Source organism: Trachurus japonicus, chromosome 21 (assembly GCF_045865225.1).
Source record: "Trachurus japonicus isolate A0001 chromosome 21, Traja_1.0".
Classification (NCBI taxonomy): Eukaryota; Metazoa; Chordata; class Actinopteri; order Carangiformes; family Carangidae; genus Trachurus; species Trachurus japonicus.
In genome coordinates, this window is record NC_140927.1 from 27,188,220 (window position 1) to 27,216,197 (window position 27,978).

The 27,978-nt window shown below is 41.1% G+C and overlaps 1 protein-coding gene across 2 annotated transcripts; it reads right to left on the minus strand.

The window, feature by feature from the left end:
* Positions 1–1,508: 1,508 nt before the first annotated feature.
* On the minus strand, positions 1,509–27,361 carry mphosph8 (M-phase phosphoprotein 8). 2 transcript variants are annotated; one of them, XM_085764313.1, is made up of 14 exons: positions 27,130–27,354; positions 23,948–24,109; positions 22,373–23,428; positions 19,529–19,625; positions 19,035–19,298; positions 18,074–18,196; positions 17,618–17,706; positions 7,893–8,033; positions 6,877–6,963; positions 6,567–6,721; positions 6,289–6,440; positions 5,096–5,220; positions 4,815–4,898; positions 1,509–1,994 (listed from the first exon to the last, which is right to left on the minus strand). In XM_085764313.1, the coding sequence occupies exons 1-14, from the start codon at positions 27,229–27,231 to the stop codon at positions 1,953–1,955; spliced, it is 2,679 nt and encodes an 892-aa protein (XP_085620439.1). In that variant the 5' UTR covers positions 27,232–27,354; the 3' UTR covers positions 1,509–1,952. The 2 variants fall into 2 exon arrangements, with proteins under 2 accessions (XP_085620439.1, XP_085620438.1); XM_085764312.1 differs by lacking the exons at positions 1,509–1,994; positions 4,815–4,898; positions 5,096–5,220; ... (2 more) ...; positions 6,877–6,963; positions 7,893–8,033 and adding exons at positions 9,923–12,736; positions 13,073–15,437 and having other exon boundaries at positions 27,130–27,361.
* Positions 27,362–27,978: the final 617 nt, after the last annotated feature.

Here is a 27,978-nt window from a genome sequence, read left to right on the forward strand (position 1 = left end):
AGTGTCCGTTTCTATGAGTCCAGCTCTGTATCAACGTGACTGGAGGGAAATTATGATCAACAAGTGACAGAAGAACAGGAGTCAAAGAGTGAAATGTTGAAGCACTGACACATGAAAATGCTTCTGATTATTGTTCTGTAAAGTTTTTCAGACTGGACTGAACTCATATGTGATGTTTAAAGTCTGAATCTAACAAATCAGATTCTATTTTCTTTCAAAATCAATGAACACATGTGTCCAGCTGTGTCTCTCTGAGCATTTTCTATGTTGTCACCGAGTCAGATCATGAAATCTGTGCATTAAAACAAAAGACTGGGGTCAGATTTACACTTATAATGTTTGTCTAAGAGTCAATTGTTTCAATTTTTAACTTTGAAAGACAAGAACAGAAGATGCTGTGAAAACTGGACATGAGGGCGATACAGACTGTGAACAATTTAAAGACGCATCGCTGCCACCTGCAGCCGAGTTCAACAGGAAATATCACACAACTAAAAAAAAAAAATCACATTATTCCATATTTGTAGAGGATCTCCTTCACTTTTTAAATTCAGACAGTAAAGAAACAAAAAAAACTAAATCAGCTCTCCAGGTGCAGAGTTCCTACTGCGATCAATAATATTCCCAATTTTAAAACCCCTAATCTACAGGAGCAGGGCAGTGGGGGTCAAAGGTCAGAGATGTTGAGCCCTTTACAGAAGTAGACGGACATCAGAGCTTCTTACTGTACACACTCAATAATTTAACCCACAGCAACAACAAACCATCAGCAGTCATCAGATGACACGTTTAGAACCGTATATAAGTTTGTATATATTTATATATCGTATGTAAATATGTACAGGCCAGGAAATATAAACAGCAACAAGGAAGGCAAAGAAAAAAAAAAAAAAAAAAAAAAAGAAGACACTTTTCCTATTCATTTAAAACTTCAACATCCTACTTTACAATCACAGAGTTCTGGTGCGTGAACCTTGTGGGGGAAGAAAGCGCCGTAGACAGGACGACGGGAATTACGCCCAACGTAAAGGACACGAACGAGCTCCTCTAAAGCGATGTGACCCGGATGTGAAACTACAAAAAGGACAAATGGTCTCTGGTTTAGTGGGAGAAAGATGATAATCGATCAAAAATCTCTCATTTGGGGGTAAAAAAAACCCCACAAAATGAAACAAACCCAAAGCAGCAGGATGAGATTTGTGAACTAGTTCACGACGTCATCGCTTTAGGAAGAGGGGTTGATAAGTTTTCCACCATGACAACGGCGGCGGCAGCGGCGGCGGTCGTGGCTGTTGTACACAAGTTTACACGGTGAAGTGATGTGTCACCGGGAAACAACACGAGTGGGAAAGCACCGGCTTGGTCCCAGGAAAACGCTCAAAATAGAGAGAGAAACAGTGATGGGAAATCCCCCCCCTCACAAAACGCACCCACGAAATCCAGGCTGCACACGAGGAGCTACGACTACACACACACACAGACACACACACACACACACAGACACACACAGACACACACACACACAGCACACGCATCATCTACCAGGAAGTCCAGGGTGGGACTCTGGGACAAAAAACTAAAAGAGAAAAAGGCACGACCCCCCAGGAGGGTTTCAAACTGTAAAAGTTGATCATGTGAGGGAGGCGGGAGTTTGTAACCGCAAAGGTGCCGCCGCCGCCGCCGCCGTCGCCATGGAGATCTGGACGGGATTCAGACGAGGACGCCGCCACCGCCTCTGTTGAAACTCCATTTCAGCTGCTGCTTAGTGTGTGTGTGTGAGTGTGTGTGTGGTTGTGTAGCTGTGTGTGTGTGGTTGTGTAGTTGTGTGTGTGGTTGTGTAGTTGTGTGTGTGGTTGTGTAGTTGTGTGTGTGTGGTTGTGTAGTTGTGTGTGTGTGGTTGTGTAGCTGTGTGTGTGTGGTTGTGTAGTTGTGTGTGTGTGGTTGTGTCGGCATCACTGCAGCTGGACTCTGTATGCACAGATGAGGAGCTTCACCTGAGGAAAAGATGGAAAAACAGACACAGAGTTAGAGAGTGGTAACGACAGTTTGACTTTCCTCCGGCGGGAAGCGGCATCGAACACGTCGTGGAGCCTCGAGACGATTCCTGGATTCTTATTGGTGGAAAGTTTGAACATGTTTTCTCTCCTGCACAGTGAATGATCCACTTTCAATTCACAGCTTTCGGACTTTTCTCTATGATTCAGATTTGTCTGAGTTCACAGGTTCCTGATCTTCTCTTCTTGATGTATTACATCCTACTTATGTGTTATGTGCATGATTCTCTTCTTGATAATGTTAATCCATTTGTACTGTGAGTTCGGTTGTCCCATCCAAGGTGATCACAAATGTAATTAATATGCTCAACTTTAACTTCAAAACATGATTAAAATGTAAAAAAAAATAAATATCAAGAGGCGCCTCTATTGTTTAACTTGATTTTTATGACGGCCAGTAGGCCTGATATGTCTTGATCTAATTATATGATGGAGTTCTTTGTATTTTGATATATTATGGTATATTTTCTATATTTCTATATGTATATTTTCTATGTCCTTTTCTATTTTTCTACTTAGCACAGGGTTTTTACCGGTGATAGCATTTTCCCTGATCGGGTGACTCATCATAAATAAAATGTGGCGTCCTATCCACCACTTTATTTTCCCATGATCCATTGCGTTGGAGTCAGTCTGAAGAAGAGCAGCACGCTCGAAACGTTACTACTGATATTGTTGGATGTGCTAAATAAAAGCATATAAAGGGAGCTTGAGTGTGCGGTCTCCTCTTTTCCTTTTTCTATGATCTTCATCCATTAAAATTCATGAATACCATATTTTCCGGACTATATTGTATGTTGCACCGGAGTATTATGGCGCATTTCCACTAGCACGGCTCGGCTCGGTTTGGTTGTGTTTCCATTACAACTGAGTATCACTAGTGCCGCCGTGACGTCATTTACACGGCGCCGAGCAACGCTCTAAACTCTGTAAATATATAACTTTAGCAACATTTGAAACATTTTCAGGCGAGAAAGTAGTCGTTTAGATCCCCAACGTGTTGAAAACCTGACTAAATACCAGCTGTTTACAATTTTGTTTCAACGAAGTCGGCGTTACTAAAGCTAGTCGTAGTGAGCAACGCACTTCCGGTTATTTTCACAAAATAAAACACCCGTAGCCTTTTATCATAAGGAAAGCCATTACGATAGAACTGGTGCTTTTACTTTGTAAACAGGAAGTGAACCTACCCTCGCTGTAGCTAGCTTTAAACCGCCGTTTTGACTGCTCTCGTCCCGTTAACGGCATTTAACCGTTCAATATGCTTTACCGGAGAGTCTTGCCAGCTCTGAGATCGGCCTGGTTCATTGTAAAACATTTATTTATTGATGTAAATGTGGTGTTTTCTGTGCGTACAGACCCCAAGGCAGTGCTGCTCTTGTGTCTCCACCGGGGCGAGGCTCGTAGGCTGACCGGCGGAGCTGCTGCCTCTGTGATGTCGCGGTCGCTGCTCGGACCTGGAGCTTCACTTCTCCGAAAAACATCGGGGCAAACTTCTAAACAGCCGTCGTTTGGATAAACTAACCGCACATGGGGATCTAAACAGTTACTTTCTCGCATGAAAAAATATTAAAACTTAATAAAATCACGTAATAACAGAGCCAGTCTAAATATTAGAAATTCTCTGGTAATAACAGGCTTCAGGCTTCAGCAGGAACATTTCTGTTGTTGGTTGTCGCTTCCAGTGACGACACTCATCGGCCAATCAGTGGAAGGCAGTCGGCTGACGTCACATTTTAGTAACGCTTCGGCTCGCTTGGAACCAGGGCTGAGGTGATACCAAAAGTACCTGGTTGCAGGTACTACGTGCTAGTGGAAACACGCAAATAGCGCGCCGAGCCGAAGCGCGCTAGTGGAAATGCGCCACTAGTCGCATCTGCCAAAAAATACGTCACGAAGAGGAAACAAACATATATAAGTCGCATTGGTCTATAAGTCGCATTTATTTTTGAAACATCCTCTGCTTCAGAGAGGGACGCTTTGCACTGTCGGACCTGAGTCTCTGCTCCGTGTCCAGAGCCCGGTTGGGACCGGAGAACACGCTGTGAAAATGCTCTGATTGACTTGAATGGGAGTGAAGCGCTATGGCGCGACAAAGACAGAGACCCAGGTCCGACAGCGCAGCGAGGAGAACAGCACATTAGGAAGATGAAGATGAGCTACTGAATGGATTTAGAAATAAAAGCTTCCCTGCCCTCTTGTGGTCATAGATGACATAGCGTATATTTTTGATATATAAGTTGCTTCTAAATATAAGTCGCATGCCGAGCCAAACTACTAAAAAAGCGCGACTTATAGTCCGGAAAATGCGGTATTAGTGTTTTCTTTAATAATGCAAGTAAATTATGGCCCAATATGGGATTTTAGGGGGCTGATATTGATCTTGATATTAGGGAGTAAAAGTTATGATAAGGGATTAATCAGCTGATCTTCTTCATGTTTACACGGACAAACATGTTTAGCATCGATCCCTCACTTAAAGTTCAAACACTTCAACATTTTACTGACGACCAATAATATAAACCATTATTATTCCAAATGACCTCAGTGCAACTCTGCATTAAACTCATTGTGAATGAAAATAAAATAAATAACAGTGACTTCCACAGCCTGTCAGTTCTACGGTGTTGTGTGGAGCAAACCTGTAGAAATGAGATAAAACCACAACTTCTCTGGCAGAGTTTGGAGGCACAAAAAAAGTGATTAGACTTGTATCACTTTGTGTGTGTGTGTGTGTGTGTGTGTGTGTGTGTGTGTCACCTTGGCTGTCGGTGCTTCTGACAGACGGATGAAGAGTCTGTTGATTCCTGGGATTGGACTGAAGGAGTAGATGAAGTGACTGTCCTGAAGGGTTGAAGACGAACGAGGACAAAACAAAAACAATTATCAACTAGTGTAAAATATTCAATAAAATAAATGCTGTTTTTAACAGTGACGCTGAAATAAATGAATGTACACAGTTGTTTCCTGAACTGTTTCTGTTTTTTTATTTGTTCTGATGAATCTCTGGAGTTAAATATTGTTTTTCTTTGAGAACACACCAGGAAGATCGGCAGCTGGAACTTGTCGTTGAGAACCACGGCGTGAACGCTGCAGGGTCCGCAGAGCCTCGCCGTGATCTCATTCAGGAAGTTAGCGTGGAAGATGAAGAGGAGGATTCCTGAGCCTGGAGAAGAGGAGGAAGAAGAGGAGGAAGAGGAGGAGGAGGAGGAAGTCGTGGGAGGGGAAGGGTAGAGAGGGTTGAGCTGATTCAATTTAAGACTTTTACTACCATTACACCACACTGCACCACATTGTGGCATCAATTTCCTATTTTAATTGTATGTCTCCTCCAACACACTGAGTCTTTAACTTCACGTTACTATGAGTAGAATTTAACATGGTCAAAGAACGACAGAGAAACTGCAGGTACAAGTGACAAAAATCATCATAAATAAAAACAAAGATACTGAGCATCATGATAATTAATGAGCGTCATAAATACTTAATTAATCTATTGTAGATTGCAGTAATAATAATAAAACAATAAAAATGATAATAATCAGTCATACAATAATCCCATAAAATGATTAAACAGCTTCCTACATGTACAATCCACTGATCTACATTCATTTTGTTCTGACAAGTCGGAAACACGCAGAAATGAACCTTAGCATTAGCGGTAGCAACAAGCTCAGAGATGACATCATCCAGGTCAGAGGTCAGTAGGTCAACCTACAGACCCCGGATGTTGATAACAGCTAACCCCGGACTCAGAGGGGAATAGCACTAGCCTATCAGAACTAAATCTTGGTGAAATGAAGGAGTTTCTCAGCAGATAATGTGTTATTTAGACCCTGTAGACTCCATCATACGGATATACGCGGCTCTCGACTGGAGCTCATTTCATCACAACCACTTGTAATGACACCAAAGTTATCTGGGTGAGTAAATGATCGTATTTCATGCTAGAAATACGGTCCAGATTGTAAAAAACGGCAATTCCCCTTTAAGTTGTGTTTTTTATTTTATTTGCTAGGACATGGAAGAAACACAAAAGCAGTAAGCACCGCTAATGACTGAGGGAAAAAAAAAAAAAGTTTTCCCCTCCGAGGCAGCCGGGGCATAAATGCGCTCATTTATGAGTCATTCTATTATTATTAAAGTAATCAGTTACTCGAGTAAGAGACCAGGTTAGGTTACTCAGTTAGAAAATGACTCGAAGTGCCCATCCCTAGTATTTAGTGTTTTTTACCTTCTGGTTGAGGCTGCGACTTGAAGGCGAACTCCATGGAGAAGTCGGGCCCCTCACAGAGTCTGTGGCAGGCCAGAGGGAAGACGGGCTCCAGCAGCACCAGGCGGGACTCAAAGTACGCCCGGATGGTCTCCTCGGCAACGCTGGACAACCTGAGCAGCCGGGGAAGAACCAACAGGAGTTACAGGATTTATACAAACTGGAAAAATCTCAAAAAAACAAATCTGACCCAACATCTGCTCCCTGTCTTCTCTGCAGGGTCGAGGTGCAGCACTCACACGCTGATGTGGTCCCTGATGAGGTCACACACCACCAGGTTGTTGCTGAGCTTGGCGAAGTACATGGCCGTGTGCTTGTGCTTGGACAGGATGTTGCAGTCGGCGCCGTACTCCAGCAGGAGGCGCACTACGTCAGCGTTCCCTCTCTTACAGGCCTGAGGTCAAAGACAGGAACAGAGACTAGTGGATTTATGAAAATTCAAGATGCAATAAGTGGCCTGGTCTTTTATTCCTGAGACCAGAGATCAAGATCATGTGTCTGATTTAAACTGTTCAGGTTTAATGTTCTGTTTATGAAAAGCAGCTTCACCTTCATCAGCGCCGTCTCTCCGCTGAGCGTCTGAGCGTTGAGGTAGGAGCCCGCCTCCAGCAGGATGGCAACCGTCGTCAAGAAATTCTGATTGGAGGAGAGAAATTTAATTACAGTACATGTGAGAAAGAATAAATCAAAAGTAATGACCGTCTGCATGAATGTGTGCAAAAAAAAAAAAATGATGCAGTCATTCAACGTGGAGCTGAAACTGAAAATGTTTGTGTTGTGTTGGTATCAGTATTATTGCTCCTAATAAAATGCTCAGTGAATGGATTTCTGAAGAGCATGGATTAAAACAATAAAACAAAAGACAAAAGATTCCTTCCATGTTCTTGTTCTTACTTTCTTTCCACTTCTTTTCTCCTTTCACTTTAATACTTTCTATAAAATGAGGGATCATCAACTCTGGTATTTACTTTAATATTATTTTAATAAAAATGTAAAACTAACTGATCACTCATGAGGTTAATATATCTTGTACAGTTGTCCAGTTTACCGTCACATCCAAACATCACCCAGTATTCACCTCAGGAGATTCTCAGCTTCACTGAGTCTTAGTTACATTCTGTATTAACACTTCTTTTTACAAAGTTTATTCTTTCTAATCCAACACAAGGTCCAGATCTTTAATCCAGAAAAAACATTTGGTTTACAGTTAATGAGTCGTTTTTCTTAAAATATAAATATTCGTTAGTTTTTATTGGACTCTCAAAATAAAATCCAGGGGGTGAAGGTCAAATAAAACTCTCTGGTGGTAAGGGAAAATTTGCAAATAAGATTTTTAAGATAATACCATCAACTTCTTTTATTGTAATGTTTATACTGTTTTACTTTAACATGAATTACAGTTTGCATCATCTGTTAATTGTTTGTGTGATGTGTTTTCAGAGCCAGAACCAGTTGTAAGTCAGAAGTCAAACCTCCGTCTCTGCTGTTTTTGTGATTTAATTTAAATTTCCAGATGAAGTCTAATGTAGGTACAGTACAAGTGTCGTCCTCACATCTCGACTCACCTTTTCAGCAGCGTGCATCAGGGCTGTGGTGCCGTTCTTCTGACGTCCGTTCACCCTCACCCCCTTCTTTATCAGCAGCCTGAGGATGTCGTCCTGCCCCCCCGCTGCAGCCAGCATGCTCAGGGACATACCACTAACGTCCTGTGGACAGACACATGGACACAGAGCTACGATGTCACAGACGAAGGCCTGAAAACAACCTGCTTCTTATCTGAAAAGAGTTTGAAGAGTCACCGAAGATTAAAACCAACGTTTCACTAATAGGTTCTTTGTAATCTGATGTTTTACAGAATATACAGCAACCTTTAAAGTTACAATATATGTAAAAGCTGTATTTGGGTAAGATTGAGCTGAGTGAAAATTCAAAACAAATGTCTTGGACTTAGTAAAGTTAAATTATAAATAAATGCAAAAAACAGGTTTAAAAGTTGGACAAAAATGCTGAGAATCATTGATTTATGATGATTTTATAAACGTGTCCAACACTAATACGTGTGCCAGAGTTTATTTCCAACAAAATGTTTTTTCTGAGAGAAGTATCTTGACAACCTGAAACATTCATGCTTTCCTGAGAATTAACTGTAAATACTTTTATCCTCTGACTTTCATCATCGGGCTAAGTATCTGCAAAATTAACAGCATCTCATGAGCCTTCGGGCAAAATTAGGATTATGAACACAGTCAACATTAGACCTACTGCACACTGGTATGTTAGATCCTGACATCAGTATTTTGATCAAAGCAGAGCTGTAACTAGGGACCTGTAACTAGGGACAAAAAAAATCGACAATGTCTTTTTCATGGCAACAAAATATTCAAACTTTAAGCCAAGGAACATTTTATTGTACAAGCAGGAGTTATAAGTTCCTTACAATACTTAATAAGAGGCATTAACTGAAGGCAACATAATTACAACAGGATGAGGAGTAACACGCATGGTGTATACAAGGGTAATGAAAGAAAACAATCTACTATAAAAGAACAAAAGAACAAACTTTGCTTTGCAACACCAAACAGCAATGGTAGTGTCTCAATGCTCTCTACGTCTCATTTGTAGAACTTCCACAATTATTTATATCTGGAGTGCGACTCTTAATGTACATACCCTAACACAGATAAACCCCGTTCACACTGAAGCAACGGCACAAGAAAAAACATTGGTGTGACTGGTTAAAATGGGTGAAGAGGTTGAGGGTTGAAAGGGGTGAACACTGGTTTAATCTATAGCTGCTACTGAGGAAAAAACACAAAAGCTTCACTCTTTGACAAATAGCAGCAGGTTTGTCTGAAGGACTCGACTGTGAGTTTTTCTGCTCCGTCTGACTCTGACCACAAAGAAACTTCTGAGAATAAACTGTACACTGCAATTTTCTTTTTCAGACAACTACAAAGTCGACTGATCCAGCCAAACAAATAAATAGTTGCCAGAGTAAAAATCAATACTGCAACTGTGACGAAATCACTTAAGTTGACTGGACGTCTGCTTTTGGTGAAAGCAGGTTCAGTTTTCAGTCTGTAAGGGACAGTTCATCACTTTGGCCAATTCGCTTAGGGCCATAATCCCTATTAGGCGGGGCAGAGACGCGAGCTGCTCAGCTAACGCAACGGAGGCTAAAACTAAATACACAATCCAACAACTCCAAAACGCTCTCATGGACAAGTTGTGACCTGCACATTCACCATGCTATGATGTAATAACGTATAATTATGTAACATTCCACACATGAAGGAAATACTCTGAACTACTTTTGCTTTTGAAGTCACTCCGCCCAGCAGGCGTGTCTGGGATGAAGTTCTGGCTACGCATTTGCCTCGAAAACAAGTCCGTCTTGTAACGCTCCATTAGTTGTAGTTGTTGGATTGTGTATTTGATGAGTTTGATGAGGGAAAGCCGGAAATACTGTGCACCGTACAGAGCTCACTTCTCTGCCCTGCCAATCTAAAAACAGCTTGCACCGACAATTAAAAGTAATAATAGAGACTATAGGGATTATGGCAATAGGCGAATTTGCCAAAATGTTGAAATATGCCTTATAACCTTCAAAAAGGTTTGCAGGTAAAAGATATAAAGTAACTTCTACTTAAATTGAAACATGCAAATCTGAATTTAGTGAATCATCTTATTTCAAAGGGAAGTAACTAAACTTTTCATCCACTAGCATGTGTCTGATGTAACTAACCCAAGTATAAAGGGCATACTTTTAATGGCTGTAACTGTAATAAATCTTGTTTGTTTTTACCAGCCCAGGTTGTTAACCGAGACTACCAACTAACAAGTATCAATATTGTACTTGCTATGTCATTTGTGAGATGCAATAAACACGAATATATAAAAATCAAAATAAGGCAACATGATCTTGGCAAATGGATAATCAAATGTCATAATCATTCAGATAATAAAAGCTTAAAACAAAGTAAAACAAATGAGACCAACGCAGTGTATTTTACCTCAATTTAGAGTACATCAAATACAATAAAATACTAAAAAAATGTCTATACAGTTGCAGTATAGAGATACAAAAATACAACCAAACCTTTCTGCAGCTTATCAATACACATGAAAAAGAAAACAAAAAGCACATATAAATGAGGATAGAGATGAGATTTTAATATTTAAGTTCCTAATACTCTAACATCCATGATGAAGGTATGGCATTACTGCTGCAGGCTATCAGGGGCCCATCTACAATTTAGGCTACTGGCTAAAGCAAGAATATAGTACACTTGGGTCAGGCATTCAGGAATCATGAAAAGCAAAGTCTATCGTTGGAGGGATTGGCTGCAAACAATTGCTGGTAGGTTTCTGATCATCAAATTAAAAAAAACAATGCTACTGAAAACAGAGCAGGCAGAAAGATTGATGTCTACGTAGATTTTGAAGTTAAGAAGATTAAAAATCCCTCAGGAAATGTACAGTCACCGAGGCTACCTGTGCTCAGTGCAGGGTGGGTTACTGGAGTCCAAAACAATTCAGCTGTCACCATTTTCATGAACACTGGGTTAAAAAAAAAAGAATAAAGCTTGTTTGGATGCCACAGCCCACAGCCAATTACTGGTGGCGGGGGTTGCTTATCCTGCAAAAATGAGGATCACGTTTACTAAATGGTTCACGTACTGAATCTAAATTAAAACACTTCCTAGAGATAACCTGTGATGATCGGACAAACTGACAATTATATAATCAACTGTGTTACATACCCACACGTAATCTAATCATATTAAACATTAACATCTGCTTTTTCTGACCCAAAGCTACAGTACAAATATCCTTAGTTCCACCCATTTAGTGTATATTCATGCAACAGAACACCAATAGCTTGGTCTGGTGAACTTATTTCGCAATACTCCAGGGTCTTTTTTTAAAATGTGTAGTTTAAAGAAAGGCCGGGGAAGTCTGTAAATGTTGTCAAGATCTGTATAGCCACAGTACATTTGACAACAATTTCTAAGTGCTGAATTTTAAAGCCCCAAATAATATGAGGTTAGAGCTTCACACACCTCCAAAGTCTGGTTTTATAGCATGTCCATTACAAATATTTACAGGGACAAATAAACAGGACCATCCCAATCCGGGTTGGGGTTATGAGTCTCTGGTTCTTGTCCTCCACTTTGTTTGGAGGCAACCACCTGCCCTCTTCTTTTCATTGACTGAATTGAGTTATGTACAAAATACTTGACTTCCCTCCACGTCCTGCTGTTCAGGGCAGGTTCAGCAGCTAAACATGCATCACAATCCTTTTTTCCTGGCACTTTCACCAGTTTACAGAAGTCTCCGAGCTGACGCCTCACCGCTGCCTGCTCCTCCTCGCTCCACAGCCTCTTGTTTCTCTTTTGAGGCTTGGCAGCTTGAGTAGCTTGTTTTCCTGCAGGGGACATGGGTTTACCATCCTGTCCCACTGGTGCTCTGTCAGGAACATTAGGTCCATGGATTGTTGGGACAACTTGTGCAGTAGTGGGGGCCCTAGGTGAGCCTGTGGGGTAAGCTGGTGTGCTTGAATGGTTCAGGGGTGTGAACGAGGAAACAATAGGCCGAACTCTATCGTTAAGTGGAGAAAACCCAGGGAGCATTGAAGTATTTAATGTTGTGAATGTAGGAAGCATTGAGGTACTAGGAGCATTCAGTGGGCTAAACGAAGGAATCATTGCCGAACTTGTAGCGTCCTGTGGTGCATACACAGAATGGGGTGGCATGGCTGTGACATTCTGCACATACGAAGGAGACATTGACAAAATTTGGTTGTTCTCTGAAGTGTATGCAGGAGGCATAAGTGCATTTGTAGTGTTGTGTGGAGTAAATGTAGGAACCACTTGTGTATCAGTAGCATTCAATGGTGTGAAAGTCGAAATCAATGGTTGACTTGCATGGACCATATTTGCACTGGTGGAACACAAGGATGCGTAAGTGGAAGTCATCTCGTGGGGGAATGGTGTTGATGATTCTCTCAGGTTTGTGGGCGATGTCATTGTCATACAACAATCTGAACTTTCTCTGAGGTGATCTGGATCCACTGTCGTGAGATTGCAGACATCGTTTGTATCTTCCAACTCTTTCTTTGTGGTTTGGACTCCAGCTTTAGGACTCTTTGGATTCAAAATGTTTACATTCCCATCAGACTTCAGCTGGTTGCTTCTCCTCCGTATCGTCTGTAGTGTGTTGTGCACATAGTTTTTGACATCTGTCCAAGATCTTCCACACAGATCTGGTTCAGCAGCTATGCAAGCGTTGCACTCCTTTTTGCCAGGAACTTTCATACTTGTGATAAATTCGCACAAATAACGTTTCACTGCAGCTTGCTCCTTCTCACTCCAAGGCCTCCTCTTTAGGGCGGTCTTCTGTGTAGATCCTAAATGATAAAAGCGTAAAGAGCATGGTTATATTAAGAATGCTGTAGTATCTCAATTAAAAATGTCAAATTCAAAATCAAGGACAAAGGTCTTGAGTAGAGATTTTTTGTCTAACCTGGTTTCAAATGTCAAAAATGAACCAGGTTTAGAAAAACAGGAAGTATGATCATCTCTTATCCCATGACAACTATGAAAATGTAATACACTGATAAAGACTGTGTAGAGGTGAACAAGTAGAGATTGGTTTCTTCAATGTAATCAGTACTTTTATCCAATTTCTAACGTTGAAGAACCTATCAATGCAAACGTGATCCAAAGGAACAAACAATACTCACCATCCTTTGCAGTGACGAGTGGACTCGATGGTAGAGTTCGTTCCATTTTGAGCAACTGTTTACTCACTTCCTCCAGCTGTAAAGCATTTTGTGAGAGTGTGTAACACTCTTCACTGGTTTGTCCCACTAGCTTGGCTACTTGGTCCAATTCACGCTCACTTAGGCTCATTAGCTGCCAACAGCAGGCAATTTGTTCTCTTAAAGATGAGGACAGGAGTGCTTCTGGGTTTTTTACTCCACATTCCATCGCAGCCCTTCGGAAACAATCCAGTCCTCTGATAAAAGACGGGCCTTCAGTCCGTGCAAACAGGTACGGGTTACTTTTTGACACACCTGCTTGTTCACGATTTTCAATGAGTAAGTTGATTGACAGAACCATCCTTTCTGTTAGCAGAACCAGCATGTTCCTTCCATACTGACCTTCTAGTTCCAGCCTGGTGAAACTGGCACCAAGGTCCAGCTCCAGTTTTGTGCTTTTTCTTATCTGATCTGCAGAGGGCACAAAGGTTCCACTTCTCTTCTTGCAAGTGTAAGTTTGCAAGAGCATTCTTCCAATATTTCCTACCCTTCCTCTGTTAAACAGACAAACATCTGCTAGAGTGGCCTCACTGAGCTTTTTCCATGTCGATAAACTAGGACTTTCTTTCAGCTCCTTCCTGGCTTCACCTTCTTCCCCTGTGATAAACCTGTGGAGTTTTATCAAATCTTCTGTCACAGTTGATTTGTCTACCTCCTCTTTTTTGACATCTTGCTTGAGAGACAATGCAAGAGCTTTACGAGAAAAACACCCAGTCCATTTTGTATCAAGAAGCTGTATGAACTTTTTCACTTCACTTTCAGTTTCACAGTCCTCTGTCATGCGACTTTCCCCAAAAGCTATTTCTGCAGCTCGTTTCAAGGAATAGCCAATCTTTGAGACAAGAGAAACCGTTTTAAACTTACTGGAACTGGGATCAAAACCGCTAACTTTTTTGGCTCCTTCAACAGCCAAATCAAATTTGGAAGGTAGACATACTTCATGCAAATACCTCACACTCTTGTCAAGCTCATTAACAGCAAGTACAAATCTACCTAGCTCCCGCATCTTTTGCGCAATATATGCAAACTGAGACTTGTCATGTTCATACTTGGCAGACAAGGCATTGCCATATTTACAAATAAGTGGGTCATTTCTGATATGTCTTGAGATGTCATCTTGATGCATGATGTGAATGATTTCCTCACAGCCTCCAGTTAGGAACTCTGACATCGGAAGCAGCCGGGAGGAGGCGGTATAAACTCTACCTCTTTTCGTCCTGTCAGTGGATTTCTGATCTCCCTTTCTGGCCTTACATGACCGCTCGTGCCTCCATAAATCTGTTTTGCGATAAAAAGCAAAGCAGTGCTGGCAGGGTAGGAAGTCACGAACAGATATACTGGGGTTTTTCACCTGTTTCTTAGTCACAATTTCACCCTCACCACTTTTGAGAACCTGGCAGTTATGCTCATAATCTCCTTTATTTCGAATTTGATCAAGCATAGACTGTCTGACTTTGGAACCTTTGGGAAAGTGTATTGCATGGGCAACATCTGTTTCCTCTGCGTGTTTCCTTTCCAAGTGCTTTGTGAGTTGGGTGAAAGCCATTTTACAGTATAAACAGAAATGCTTCTTGCATGGCTCCTTTTTCTCCTCTTCCACAGGGCTTGGTGGCATTTCAAGTACTTTCTTACAAGTCCTAGTACTGGATCGTGTCGGCTCTTTCTTCACCACGGTCCTCTTGTGGCGCCACGGTTGCCTTCTCTTCTCCATCTCTTTCAAGGCCGATTCAGACAGAACTTGATCTTTGCTATCTGAATGACCTGCCGCCACATCCACTGCCTCATCATTAGAGTCCTTTGCTTCCCCGGGGGAACTCTGTTTGTCAGCTATGTCCTTTTGCTCCATTCTTTCATCATCCCTAGTCAGATACCCTTCTGCATCCGTGGTTGGATTTGAATGATCAAAGTTCAAACTCATTTCACTTGACAAACCAGCTCTTGTGTAATCTGACATTGCGTCGTCTTCTGCTTGCCTCTGGTCTTCCTTTAATCTACTTTCCTGCTCTGAAGCTGAATCACAAACAGTATCCTTCCCACCTTTTAGAATGTTTTCATATTCACCCATTGTCACTTGCTCAGTGTTTGTACTGGCAGGGAAGAATGGCATTTTTTCCATTTCTTTTGGACCATCCAAATCTTGCGGGATATTCAGTTTCTCTCTTGGAGTACCCTCTTCATTTCTTGCACTGTCAAGGTTAGAAGTCAACCTAAGAGCATCATTCGAACTCCTCTCTTCAATCAAGCTCCTCTCTCCTTCAAATGACCTCTTCTCACCAATAGTACATGCCTGTAAAAGAACAAGTATATGTAAGACTCATCGCCAAATCAGATCTCATGAATAATTTGATTATATAAGCTTGAAACACACACCAATTAGGAAATAAATGCTGGGGTAAAAAATAAAAAAAGCTAAAATTTGGGTTGAATTTTAGTTGGCAAGTAGTGGTGATAGGTCAATAATTCATTTTTTTTTTAACACTCTTTTCAACTCAATAGCACCTTGGTAATGCCCCATCAAGATCCAGGCTCATTCAAACAAATGTCAATGTGATGGCCACACATCACTTTTTAGCCCAACGTCGGTTTGAATAAAAAACCCCTGACATCTCTGAAATGTCCAGTACAAAAACCACATGTGACCCATTCAAGAACAGTTAATGGCTTTATTGGATCAAGCAGCGTTTTGACATTGTAAATGTCTAACCAAGTATATGTAGTCATGGGGTGTTGGATGAAATGCTACATGAGAACAGAATATGCACCGACACTAGACCTACATTATTGTCTTGCAATCAAAAGAAATAATATTGTAAATTTTGATGTTATATACAAAAAAAACTATGGTTTAGCATAGCAGTATTTAACAGGAAAATCTCTGAAAGTGGTAATTTAACACAACATGCTCTCAATGTGGCTGAAAAACCATCTAACAGTGTCTAGGACCAGGCCAGATGAAGAGGCATAACATAAAGGTTTTAAATTAGATGTTATATATGCTTTAAAAATATTGATGGTATGATTTGAAAAGTAAAAAAAAAAAAAAGATGTTAAATAGATAGTTAACTGGTGCATGCTGCAGGCTGCACATGTTGCTATGTTGGTATGACAATGATGATGATACATGTTCTGAGAGCATTTACAGTATGTACCTGCTTGAAAGGTTTCATCTTGTTCCATAGCTTCTTGTTTTCAGTGTCTTCTTCCGTTGGTTTGTTCTCTGCAAGACAAGACGACACCATGGTCTCTAATGTGCACACATTATAAAGAACATATAGTTATGAATTAATAAAATGTCCATGGTACCAATGTACAATCACACGTAACATTAAAGAGCCATTTTAAACTTAGGACAGTAGCATGCACAAAGTGTGTGAATAACCAGGACTTTTACTTTTTAGTTTGGCTATGCTATAAAAGCACTAATGTATTTATTTATTTTTTGTATCATTTCAATATAAAACAATGTCAGAATAATTAAATAGTATTATTTCCAATCCCAATTCTGATGTAAAACAACTGAATGATGGTTATGGTTAACACAATACAGTTTATATTCAACATGAGAAAAATGGCCCTTTAATTCATAGTATCTATTACATAAACAACTGCTTCTGCTTCATAGTACAAAATCATTGAATACATTGAATTAAATTACTGTATTAGAAAAACACATATTATATACAACAGATTATTTTTAATTCCATAAATCTAAGTAAGAAAACAGTTAATGTCACACTCTTACCTGAAGTTGTTGGAAAAGATGCTTTGGAGATGCGAAAAAGATCTTGAGGCGATGGTTAAGTTATGAAACAGTTAAGTTTATCGGTGTAGATCTTGAGGAGAATACAGTCCTTAGTCCAAAAAACTTGAGCTGTTCATTTATCAATAATGTATGGGTTACCAGTGGAGAGTCTTTAAATGCATTAGCTCTGTCATGTTGCCCTTAGGAGCCTGTGTCCTAGTGTTAAACTGCACATTTAGTTAAAGGTTCTCAATAGAGATCTACAGATCCTGAATTTAATTAAGTAATTAAACAGTAATGTATAATATCAAACATCACCAACAGCTCTAACATTTTGCTATAAACAGATAATGTATAAAACAATAACAGCAACATTATTTATGTCAGATGCCTTACCTATACCTATTTCTTACCATGTTGCTTTTTCCGTTGGCAAAATGAAGTGTAATTTTTTTTTAATGCATTTCGAGATGCAGAGGACAAGTATTCATATTCACAATACTCTGTTAAATTGCTCATCCACACTTTTCTCATACCTGTTCACACAATTACTCCCACACAAACACACTGGGGCAACCAAGGTGCAAACTGTGAAATTTGATTTTGTCTCAGAATCAAAGCAATCAAAGAAAATCTTCAATTAAAAATAAATACAAAATGAAACATGTCAACAGATAGTAATTGGCTGTTGTTTTTGTTTTAAATAAATAGATTAAAAAAGGTACCTCTTGATCCAGATTGTAGTCCTCTTTGGAATTGAGTGCCAGTTTTACAGCCATGTAATCTCCACTTTTCACAGCGTCTCTCAGCTCACCTGAGAGGAACAGAGCAGAGCCAAGACAAGCTTAGACAAGGCACAGTTTATAACATAAATCTTATCATCAAACACATTTTACTAAAATATTGAAAAAAGTTAGAGAAATAAATGAATACATAAATATAAAAGGCAACATTTTTTACTCAAACAATCGAATAATCTTGATAAAAAAAAGCAAAAAAGGTTATGATGATGATGCAAAATCTGTCTCGCTGCTGTGAGGGTAGAGTTGAAACTCCAAATGCTCCTGGTGTGTTGATTGATGTTTGCCCATCAGCTCTGTGACAGCTTCTGGGTGGCAGTGATACTGAGTGATTAAGACGACAGTGAGTTAATGATCCGAGGCGTGAATGGAAACACTCACTGGGTGACAGCGGTGGACCCGACAGGATCTCATCCTCTCCGTTCAGATGTTTCTGGAAGTCGTCCAGACTCATCCAGTCCAGGTTCAGGTCCATTCCCAGGCTCAAAGTGGCTTGGCCTCGGTCTGACGGACAAAAACAACACAGAGAGAGGGTTCGTTTATTAGCTGGCTGGTTAAAACCCTGAACCTTTAACACCTCTTATTGCGAGAAAAAGGGGGTTGAGGAAGCGCTGCGTGGACGTTAGAGTGGAAAACTGAAAAAACAGGTGCTCTTTGGTGAGGGTGTCGAAAAACTGAATGATTTGAAAAATACCATGGCAGCTCTATTTTTACAGAAAATTAAAATGCCCTTATTCAGGATTCCTACACATTTGAAATTTCAAAATTGCACACTTTTTCCAGACCCTAATTTCCAGACTTCTCTGTAAAAAAAAAAATCAAATAATTTGTGTAAGTAATTATAGATGTGTATCATGTAAATAAATTATGCAATTAATCATTTGTTTTCATTATTCTGAATTTGTATGCCACTATATCACCAAATAATTTCCAGGAGATTGTAGCTAGGTACAATAGCTCATACAAAATAATTAACCCAAATAACTTCAGATAAGACCAAATCCAGGTAAGTATTATTAGAAATATATTTCTATACAATAGTTTCGATTTTCCATACTTTTCCTGCATGGCCAGGTACTAATATAAAAGAAGAAAAAATAAGAAGAAAAAACAAAGACCAACGTGTTTCAGCTCAAATGAGCCTTCATCAGGGTTGGAATCAGCAACCTTGATCTTTTAATCTTTTATATTTGTAATAAAGGCTTTTTAATTTTCTGTAAAAACAGAGCTGCCTTGGTATTTTTCAAATCTTTTGTTTGAACATCTTATTTCAAACCACAATTGAACTGTGCAGAAGAAACTCCATGAACAACCAGAGTCCAGTGTCCCGTCAGACACCTACCAGATTTGTCAGCGCCCTCTGGTGGCTCCTGGTTGTCTTGATTGTCATCACAAGCCATGAAGAGTTTGGGCTCGCTGTCCTCTCTCCTCTTCCTCCTGTCGTCCGTCGGCGTTCTCCTCTCCCAGCTCGGCCGCTGCGCCTCCTCCGGCCTCTCCCTCCGCTCCCGGGACGAATCCTCTCCGCCCCTGGGCTTCGCTGCGCTCTCCTCTCCCTCCCTCTCATCGCTGTCCAGGCTGAAGCCGTAGCTCTGACCCGGTTTGGAGACTTAAAAAAAAAACCCAAAAAGACATGTCATGAAGCCTCTGTCACAGCTGTCAATCAAACTTATGGACATCTTCAGCTGCTTTTATCTTCAGGATTATTCCCCAGTGTTTCCCTTTATAAAAGTGGCCTGAGATCAACTGGTCACGTCATTGTGTTTGGTTTGTTTTCACTTGGTGTTTAATTGAGGATGTAAATGTTTAAACTAAATGACAAAAGTGTTTGATTCCTACCATCTGATTGTTTGGTCTTGTCCGCCTTCTCGGGCTCTGCTTTCTGAGCTGGAGACTCTTTGGTTGTCCTGGGGATCTTCTCAATCTTTCCTATCAGCTAATGTTGGATCAGAGAAAAAGGGAAGGGAAAAAAAAACAGCACAAAACTGTAAAAATATTGTTATTTGCCAAGAAAACTGCACGGAGATTAATATTGATGAAGAAAATGATGCTAAAATGTTCATCATTTGACACAGACAAGTCGTAGTTAATCTAGAGTGAGAAAGAAGAGAGCTATACAGTATAAGTATCTACATGTACAATGTACAATATGCACAAGCACACCTATTCGGTCAGAGATAAATGGAGGAGCTAATGTGTCTATTAAGCTCATTACTTTAAATAGAGCAGAGAAGGTGGAACATAGAAAACAACCATTAGCCTACAGGCAGAAAGAAAGCCGGTGAATCAGATCAATAAAACTTTATTTTTCTGAATGTTTCACAATGGTTACGTTCAACAGTACAAATAAACTCCACAGCTTAAAAATGGACATTAGGGTTTTGTTTTGTTTTTTTATGGTTTGTTTGGAACATTTGTTAACGGGCAAAATATAAATTCCCAACCTGAATTATTGTCCAAAAAAAAACAAAAAACAAAATAATTGTGAGTAATTTGCTCCAAGTTATTTGGAAAGAGAGACAGAGAGATTGCTGTTCTGTTTTTTCTGGTTTTCATCTATTGATATGTCAGATGTTATGCTACATTTTAACACAAATATTTGTGCTTTCTGCTCCTTATATTTTCCATAACAGGCTTCTAGAAAGATGAAGTCAGATGAACTGCGCCTCGTCATGTCAGACAGTTTTCTGCAGCTTTCAAAGGAGTTTTACATTAAAAAAAAAGAAAAAAGATGGTGACGTTATGTTGTGTTGAAATAAATAATCAGAATGTCCCGGCAGTCAGTCTCCTACATTCAGAATCATAATCTGATATAATTCTATTTACTGGAATTCAGACTTCCCAAAAAATATATGATATGTACGTGGTACATGGTTCAAATACAACGTTTTTATTAAAATAATCAACAGGTCTATAGTACAGTGCGGTGGGATATTTAAATCGGAGTGTGTCCCTGGGTACATTTGCGTGGTGTGCGCAGGAATTCATTGATCTTATCAATGCAGTCTTTCAAGTCCTTCATCTTCAGCCCAGGAAATCTTTGCTTCAGTGATTCAACCACGAAGTTCTTTACATTTCGCGGCAGTTCTTGTTTGCCCCTTGATCCATCCCAGTTGGTGGTTTTGGTCCAGGCTTTGTAGTTCTCCTCCGAAATGATTTTCCTGAAAAGCAGGCATCCATATCTGCCCACTTGGCCGAAGCTCAGTCGGTGGAGTCGAACATGGTCATCTGGTCCGACATAATGCAACCTCACGTCTGAGTGTTGATAGTGTTGACGGCCGATACGGATGCTGTCGTTAAGGGGGCAGGAAAGGGCCAGTGGAGACATGTGTGCTTCTGAGGAAGACGATTCAGTCTTCAGAGTTGAGGGGCATCGGGGGATCACAGGCGTAGCAGAGACCTGGGTTTTCTGTCCACGTAGAGCCGCTTGCAGTTCTCCGAACCCAGCTCTCACCTCTTCCATAACGGCGAGTCCCCCTCTCTGGCACTCAAAGTGGTTGGTCTCTCTGAGCATTTGGTTCTCCTGTCTGAGGTTGTCGTTCTCCGCTCTCATGGCTTCCAGGTCAGCTTTCAGACGCGCAATCTCGGCGTCTTTCTCGGCAAGCAGCAAATGCATCACGCTGGCCTTATCGTCGCACTGCTCGTCATCGCGCGGAACCACATTGGCTGCCTCTACTGCCTGTAATTTGAAATATTAAAAATATTTTCATTTCTTCTTTAAATGTAAAACTGCTTTGAAAGCTGCAGAAAACTGTCCCACATGACAAGGTTGTTCATCTGACTTCATCTTTCTATAAGCCTGCTATGGACGTTGTTATGGACGCTCCATTCACGTGAATGCAGCATCAGTGTAACGCTCCATTCCTCCTCACTGCGTTACCGCGGTGACTTTTCACAGACGCCACCTCCACCTGAGCCGACAGCTCCGGTGAGTTTCCATGGTTTCCTACCACTGAAGGTAAAAACATGGCCACACCACATGGCAGCCAGCACCGAGCTTACCCGCTCCATGTATTTATGAATGATATGAACGGCTCATTCAGAGCTTACCCGAGCACTTCAGTTTGTTGATGGGGGTGATTACACTGATTAATGAAAAACAGACTTTTGAACCAAATAATCGATTTTCGTGAATAGATAACAGAAGGAGAAGTTACACAATGTCCTTTAAGTCATAATCATCACAATTAAAAGAGATAAAGACATGAAATACTTCAGTCTGTGTGTAATGAATCTATACAATATATATATATTTCACTATATGAATTGAACTACTGAAAGAAATCAACTTTTCTGTGATTTTCTAACTTATTGAGATGCAGCTGTTTATGGACACAACGCCTGTTATTCTGTACTGATGTTAGACCAGAACAAGATGGTGGATCTGTTGTATTGAAGCTGTGATGCTGGAGACATGTTCTCATCAAAGATACTGAACTTTATCACTACACTTTCTATGTGTGTGTTTTTTATCTGTGTTTGTCGACCCTTGACTGTTGTTGCCTTTCAAAGCTACTTTCATGCTCTTTTTAAATTGCCTCCTGGGGACAAATAGAGTTTTTTAATATTATTATTTATATACATTTTATAAAGTGAATTGAACTGAATTATGTTTGTGTGTGCACATCTGTACAGCGGTGTGTTTATAGATATATAGTGTGTGCATGTCCCTCTGAGCCGTACCTTTGTGGGTTTGCTGTTGGTCTTCTCTGCAGGGGTCTGGTGGACCGGTTGGCGGCGAGGGGCCCGGTCCTTGGCCTCGCAGTTGAGTAGGAACTTCTCAAACAGGTTGGTGGAGCCCGCGGCGTCTTTCTGCCCCAACACCTCGTCTTTCACCACCACCTCCTCCTCCTTCACCTTGGCGCTGCTCCCGGCTGCTGTCACAGAAGACGAGGACGAGGACGACGCAGAGGAAGACGGGACTTTGGGTGCTGCTGCGGCGGCGGCGGCTGTGGCGGCGGCGTTCTCCTGCCCTTTGCTCTTCCCTTTCTTGTGCAGGGTGGAGCTGTCGCTGGAGTCGGAGTGCGGGGCGTTCTCCTCTTTGCTTCTGGAGGTGAGGCTCTTCAGTTTTTGGAGGCTGCTCTCTTTCTGCGCCGCATCGGGCTTCTTGCTCTTTTTGTCGTGGATGAGGTCCTTGATGCCCTGCAGCTTCACCTCCCAGTTGCCCTTCCTCTGCTTGGACTCCACTCGAGCCTTGTCGGCCGACTTCGTCAGCGTCTCCGATGATGTCGTGTCGTCCATCTGGGACTCTGACGGGCCGTCGCTCGTGTATTCCTCCACAGGTGCGGCGGCCTCATCTTCAGAGGTTTCAACTTTCCGCTCCCTCTTCCCCTTCTTTTTCTTTCCATCCTCTCCCTTTTCTTTCTTATGCTTTCCTCCCTCTTTTCCCTTTTCCTTCTTGTGTTTTTTGGTGGGAACGGGCTCGTCGTCCTCCTCGTCAGAGTCCACCACCCTCTTTTTTGTGTCAGTCTTTTTCTCCTTGACGAGTGAGGATGGAGTCGGAGGCCTCTCTTCTTCCTCCTCCTCTTCGTCCGTCTCTGGCGCCGGTACAGGCCTCACCTCCTCCTTCCGTTTCTCCTTCTTCTTCTTCTTTTTGTCCTTGGCAGGCGGCTCATCCTGTTCTTCTTCCCGGATCTTTTTCTTTTTCTTCTTCTTGATCGGCGCCTCAGTCGGCCGATCTTTGTCGCTGTCGCTCTCTGAGTCGGCGTCGAACACGTCGCTCTTTGTAGGAAGCAGTTTCTGGCAGGAGAAGAGGACAAGCAATGTCACATTTTAAGATTAAATATTGTTTTTCTTGTCTAAAGGTCTGATGGTTGATTCTCTGTGCAAATAAACAAGTGCATTTATCTCATAATCCTGAGCTGCAAACACAGACCACTATAGATTTGATTATTTGAACTTCAGCACCGTTTCAAGGGAAACTGAAAGTTTTCTCAACACACACAAGACAGCGAGATAAACGGTAAGTGCTGGAACAGATCCAATTTTGCTAAGTCAATATTTTGTCTACTGCAGATTTATGAAGAGAGGGAACTATTATCTTATCTAATACCTTGTAGTTTTTGCACTGGGGAGTTGAACACTTGATATCTCACTCCCATTTTTGTCTGTGCTTTTACAATCAATCTGTGATCGACCGTGAGTTTTGCAACGATTCAGCTGCAGTGAGAAAAAGTTAAACTCTGCACAGTTGCTGTAAAAACACCGTTTTTTATTCAGTATTATTCTGTAAACCTGTCAATTGTCATTTAAACTCACCACGCTCTTCTTGGCCTCGGCCTCTTTCTTGGCCTTGGCCTCGGCCTGAGCCTTCTTGAAAGCGAGGAGGACTTCTCGACAGTCCTCCAGATGGGCCTCGGGCTCCCAGGTGTCGTCGTCGGAGCAGTAATTCTTCCAGCGGACTCTGTAGAGCACCTCACCCTGAGGACAGACAGGAGGTAAAACAGAGGATGAAGCTCAAGCATCATCATAACCACCACCTGATATGGTGATGGATGGCTGCAAACATGGCTGACGGACAGCAAAGTAAAATTGATAAACATGTTTTGAATCGTGGATGTTTTTCTATTTTTCTGCAACAAATAGATAAATAAATAATAATAATAATAATAATACTGAACATGTGCAAAGAAACATCAATCAATCTGCAGACAGGAATACATCAAAGTATTGAAACTCATTTCCTGTTTCCAGCGGGCGCTGTCACTCTGACTGAATACTGGTCTGCACAGATGTCCTCATCTTACATTTTTACACTGGACTGACACAACTGAGCTCAATGTGATGAATTGTTTTGGATGATTTGATTCGTTTCAACGCTCGACCTGAAACACATATCACTTATGATGCATGTGCAAAGTGTATCCAGTTCAATGTGCAAACCTAGCACCCAAAAAAATGCTTGAAGTTATTAAAGCAGACGTGTCACACCCAGGCCAGACTGTAATAACAAATCAAAATACGAGCATTGGTGCTAAATTATAAGGTTTTTTTGCATCCTAAATGTGTCTGCAAAATGAAAACGGATGCACAAAATCCAAAATAGCTGATTTACAGTATTAAAAAATATGCAATATGTGCAGAATGAGAAATCCCACTGTGTTTGCCAGTTTGTATGAGTTTAGGAGCATCCCAAGCACCTCAAAAATGCAACTGTGCAGCAGAATAATAATAATAATCTTTACAACAACAACAACAACATGTTCCTTGCACCTGGCACCCTCACACACATCTACAGTCGCCTCTATAAACACACACATTACTTCAGTCATCACAATTATTACACCCAGCTCAGGTCAGACTTTAGATTATCTATCCCATCCGTTATTCTGACGTGTATTATTTGCATCAGGACACAGGCGCCGTGCCACATCACAGATAGATTTAGTGCATTCCTGGCATCCCGACTGCGATTATCACACCTTTAAACTCTGCTGCTCCATCACATTAGGTCTGTTGCCACATTTCATAATAGTGCACTAACAACAACAACACACAGACACACTTTCAATGGCTGCATCAACCGGGAGAGCTGCCAGCACATCGAGCCGACTTCCCACTAAGTGTGTTGTCACTCATCTCAGTGTCCTGAGGTTTTCTACACAGGTGATACAAACACCACTGAGACTCCAGAGTTGTTTTTTCTAGTGTAAGACCAGAAGAAAGTAAAACAACCTGTGTTGTCTTCGTTTTTCATCCATTACTGTTGTAACTGCTCTGAACTTTGTGTTATATTCACAAGATGTGTTACACATCTAAACTATAGCAATATAAACAAACTAGTTCTCTCTTTGTAGGTCATTCATTTCTCCTGTACCATACATTAGAAAAAAAAAACAATAGGAGCATCATGATGTGTATTTAACTGCATGTTTTCTGCAAGGACTTTAAATGCATGTTAAGTGATGCTGCTTTAATTATGTAGTGACAATTGCTCTGAAGCTGCAGATCAGTTTTCCTGCCACCACCATGAATATGTTCCAGTTTTAAAAATAGCTTACGGTGCAGCTGTGGAAACAAGACTTATTTAACTGTTCCTCAACAGCACTTTGGAAAAGAAAAAAGCAAGATCAACTGTCATGACTTAAGGAGTAGTGCGCTCTCTCTCTCTGTCTCACTCTCTAATACTTTTATCTTATCCCTCTGTGTTTGTGCAATACTCAGCATCATGTAATCATCTATGTTGTCTCTGTTTTTCCTCATCCTTTTATCTCATAAATTAACTTGAGAGTTTCAAGAGCCGGGAATAATCGAATCACTTAAACTGATGTAAACAAACATTGTGAATGAGAGGAACATGCTTTAGATGTGTGTGTAAAAAAAAAAAAAAGGTGAATGGCACTGGAAGGAGGGGGACAAAGAAAACACACACAACTCCATCATTACTCATGTGAAGGGGGCTGGCTGGTCAATATTTAAGTGTGAAAATGTGGCACCATCTTGTGACAAAGCCTGACTTTGTAAACACATTATGAAAGGTAATAAAATGTTGTTGTTGTTGCAAAAATAAAAGTGGTAATCACCTGCCAACAGCACATACAGTAGCACAAGTGAAACGTGATAGTATTAGTATTGATTACAACAAACTACTGAATAGTAAAGTGCATGTTGTGGCTTGGGTTGGGTACAATCCTAGTTTAGCCTCTGCACAATGCAATGCATGCCTCGTAAACCTTTACTGTGTGTGCATTAGTTTTGGGTACAAATCTAGTTTGCCTTTGCACAAAGCATTGCCTCCAAAACCTTTACTTTGCGCAGTAGTTTTCTAACATAAACAACTACGTTTATATGTAAATGCACAGAAAATAAACAATATATAGTTTAGTTAAGTCCGTTGATGCTGTTTGCAGCAGCCACGATGCTATATGGAGGGAGGTTTAGCATGCAGTTAGTAAATCCACATTGTTTACCGCTGCCAACATCACCACCACCATCTGATTGGTTTTTTAAGGGCGCAACCAAACTAACTAGCATCGTCCCCGGATTTCTTTTTGTTCCCCATACCACCGTGATCAAAAATAAATAATTAAATAAACAGTTGCAAGCTTGCAAAGCAAAGCGTCCGTCCTTGGCCTCAGCAGGGGAGAGGAGAGGCGAGCAGCGGAGCGGACATCATGGGAGAAGTTGTTGCAGGGAAAAAAACGATGCTGCTATATATGGACAAGATTTAACAACACAATGTGGGCGATTTAGGCATTATATATATAAAATGCTACTAAAATCTAATTGTACACAGGTGTTTTTAGTCAATTATTAAATTGTGGACGCTGTGTGTGTATGTGTGTGTGTGGACGTCGTTGTTGTAAGGTGGGCTATGCCAGCGTCGTGAGAGTGGAGTGAAAGCAAATGCCAGCCATGTTTGCTACAACTAGCCCAGGCGGCTAACGGCTAAACGGCCAACGGCTGCAGCTACGTTAGCATGTAGCATGTAGCATCATTACCTCCTCCACCCGCATGTCAATGATCCGCTCCACTTCGTACACATCCTCCTCCTCGTCTTGTTCGCTGTCCGCAGGCTCGACCTTATCGCTCTCGGCCGCCATGGCTGTGGGTAAAGGTGGATTTAAAAAAAAAAAAAAAAAAAAAGTCTCTTGTTTTCACTGTGTTCACCGACAGAGACTCGACGGACGCGGACGTGAACGTACCGGGGGCCGTTTGACCGTACTAACCAGGGTTGCCAGGTCTGTGAGGGAACAGCCAGAGACGTACTGGAGCAGCAGCCAGCAACAGCAACTCAAAACCAAAAACAGCCCAATACCAGAACTCAATATATGCCCATAAAAATCCACATATGTTGCTTTTTAAAGTCCAACAGCATCGCTATAACTGCAAATAACGTACCTATACACATCTGAATACAGCATACCTGTGGAAATAATATAATCAAGAAAGCAAGCATGCAGAAACTGCAGGTTGTCTCCAATGATGCATTAGAGAATTGTCTGTTGTGTTGTTGGTCTTGAGTCTGAAATAAACTTTTCCCTGAAACAGTCCTTTCACCTATAGGTCCTACAAAGGCCTCATGTATTATATATTATCAGAGAACTTCAGCCCAGACATTGACAATATTTTTGATCATATAGCCTACGTATAGTAGAAAGTTAGCCTACAAAGTAACTAAAGTAATGGGTTTATGCGAGCAAAAGACGGTACAGCTGAACACTTTAACCTAGGCAGCGGCCAAAATCACCCAGGCAGTGAAAACCTTGCCAACCCGCGGACATATTTACCGGCGACAACCACTTATAAAGTTGCCCAATTCCGCCGGAAAACAGCGGAACTGGCAACCC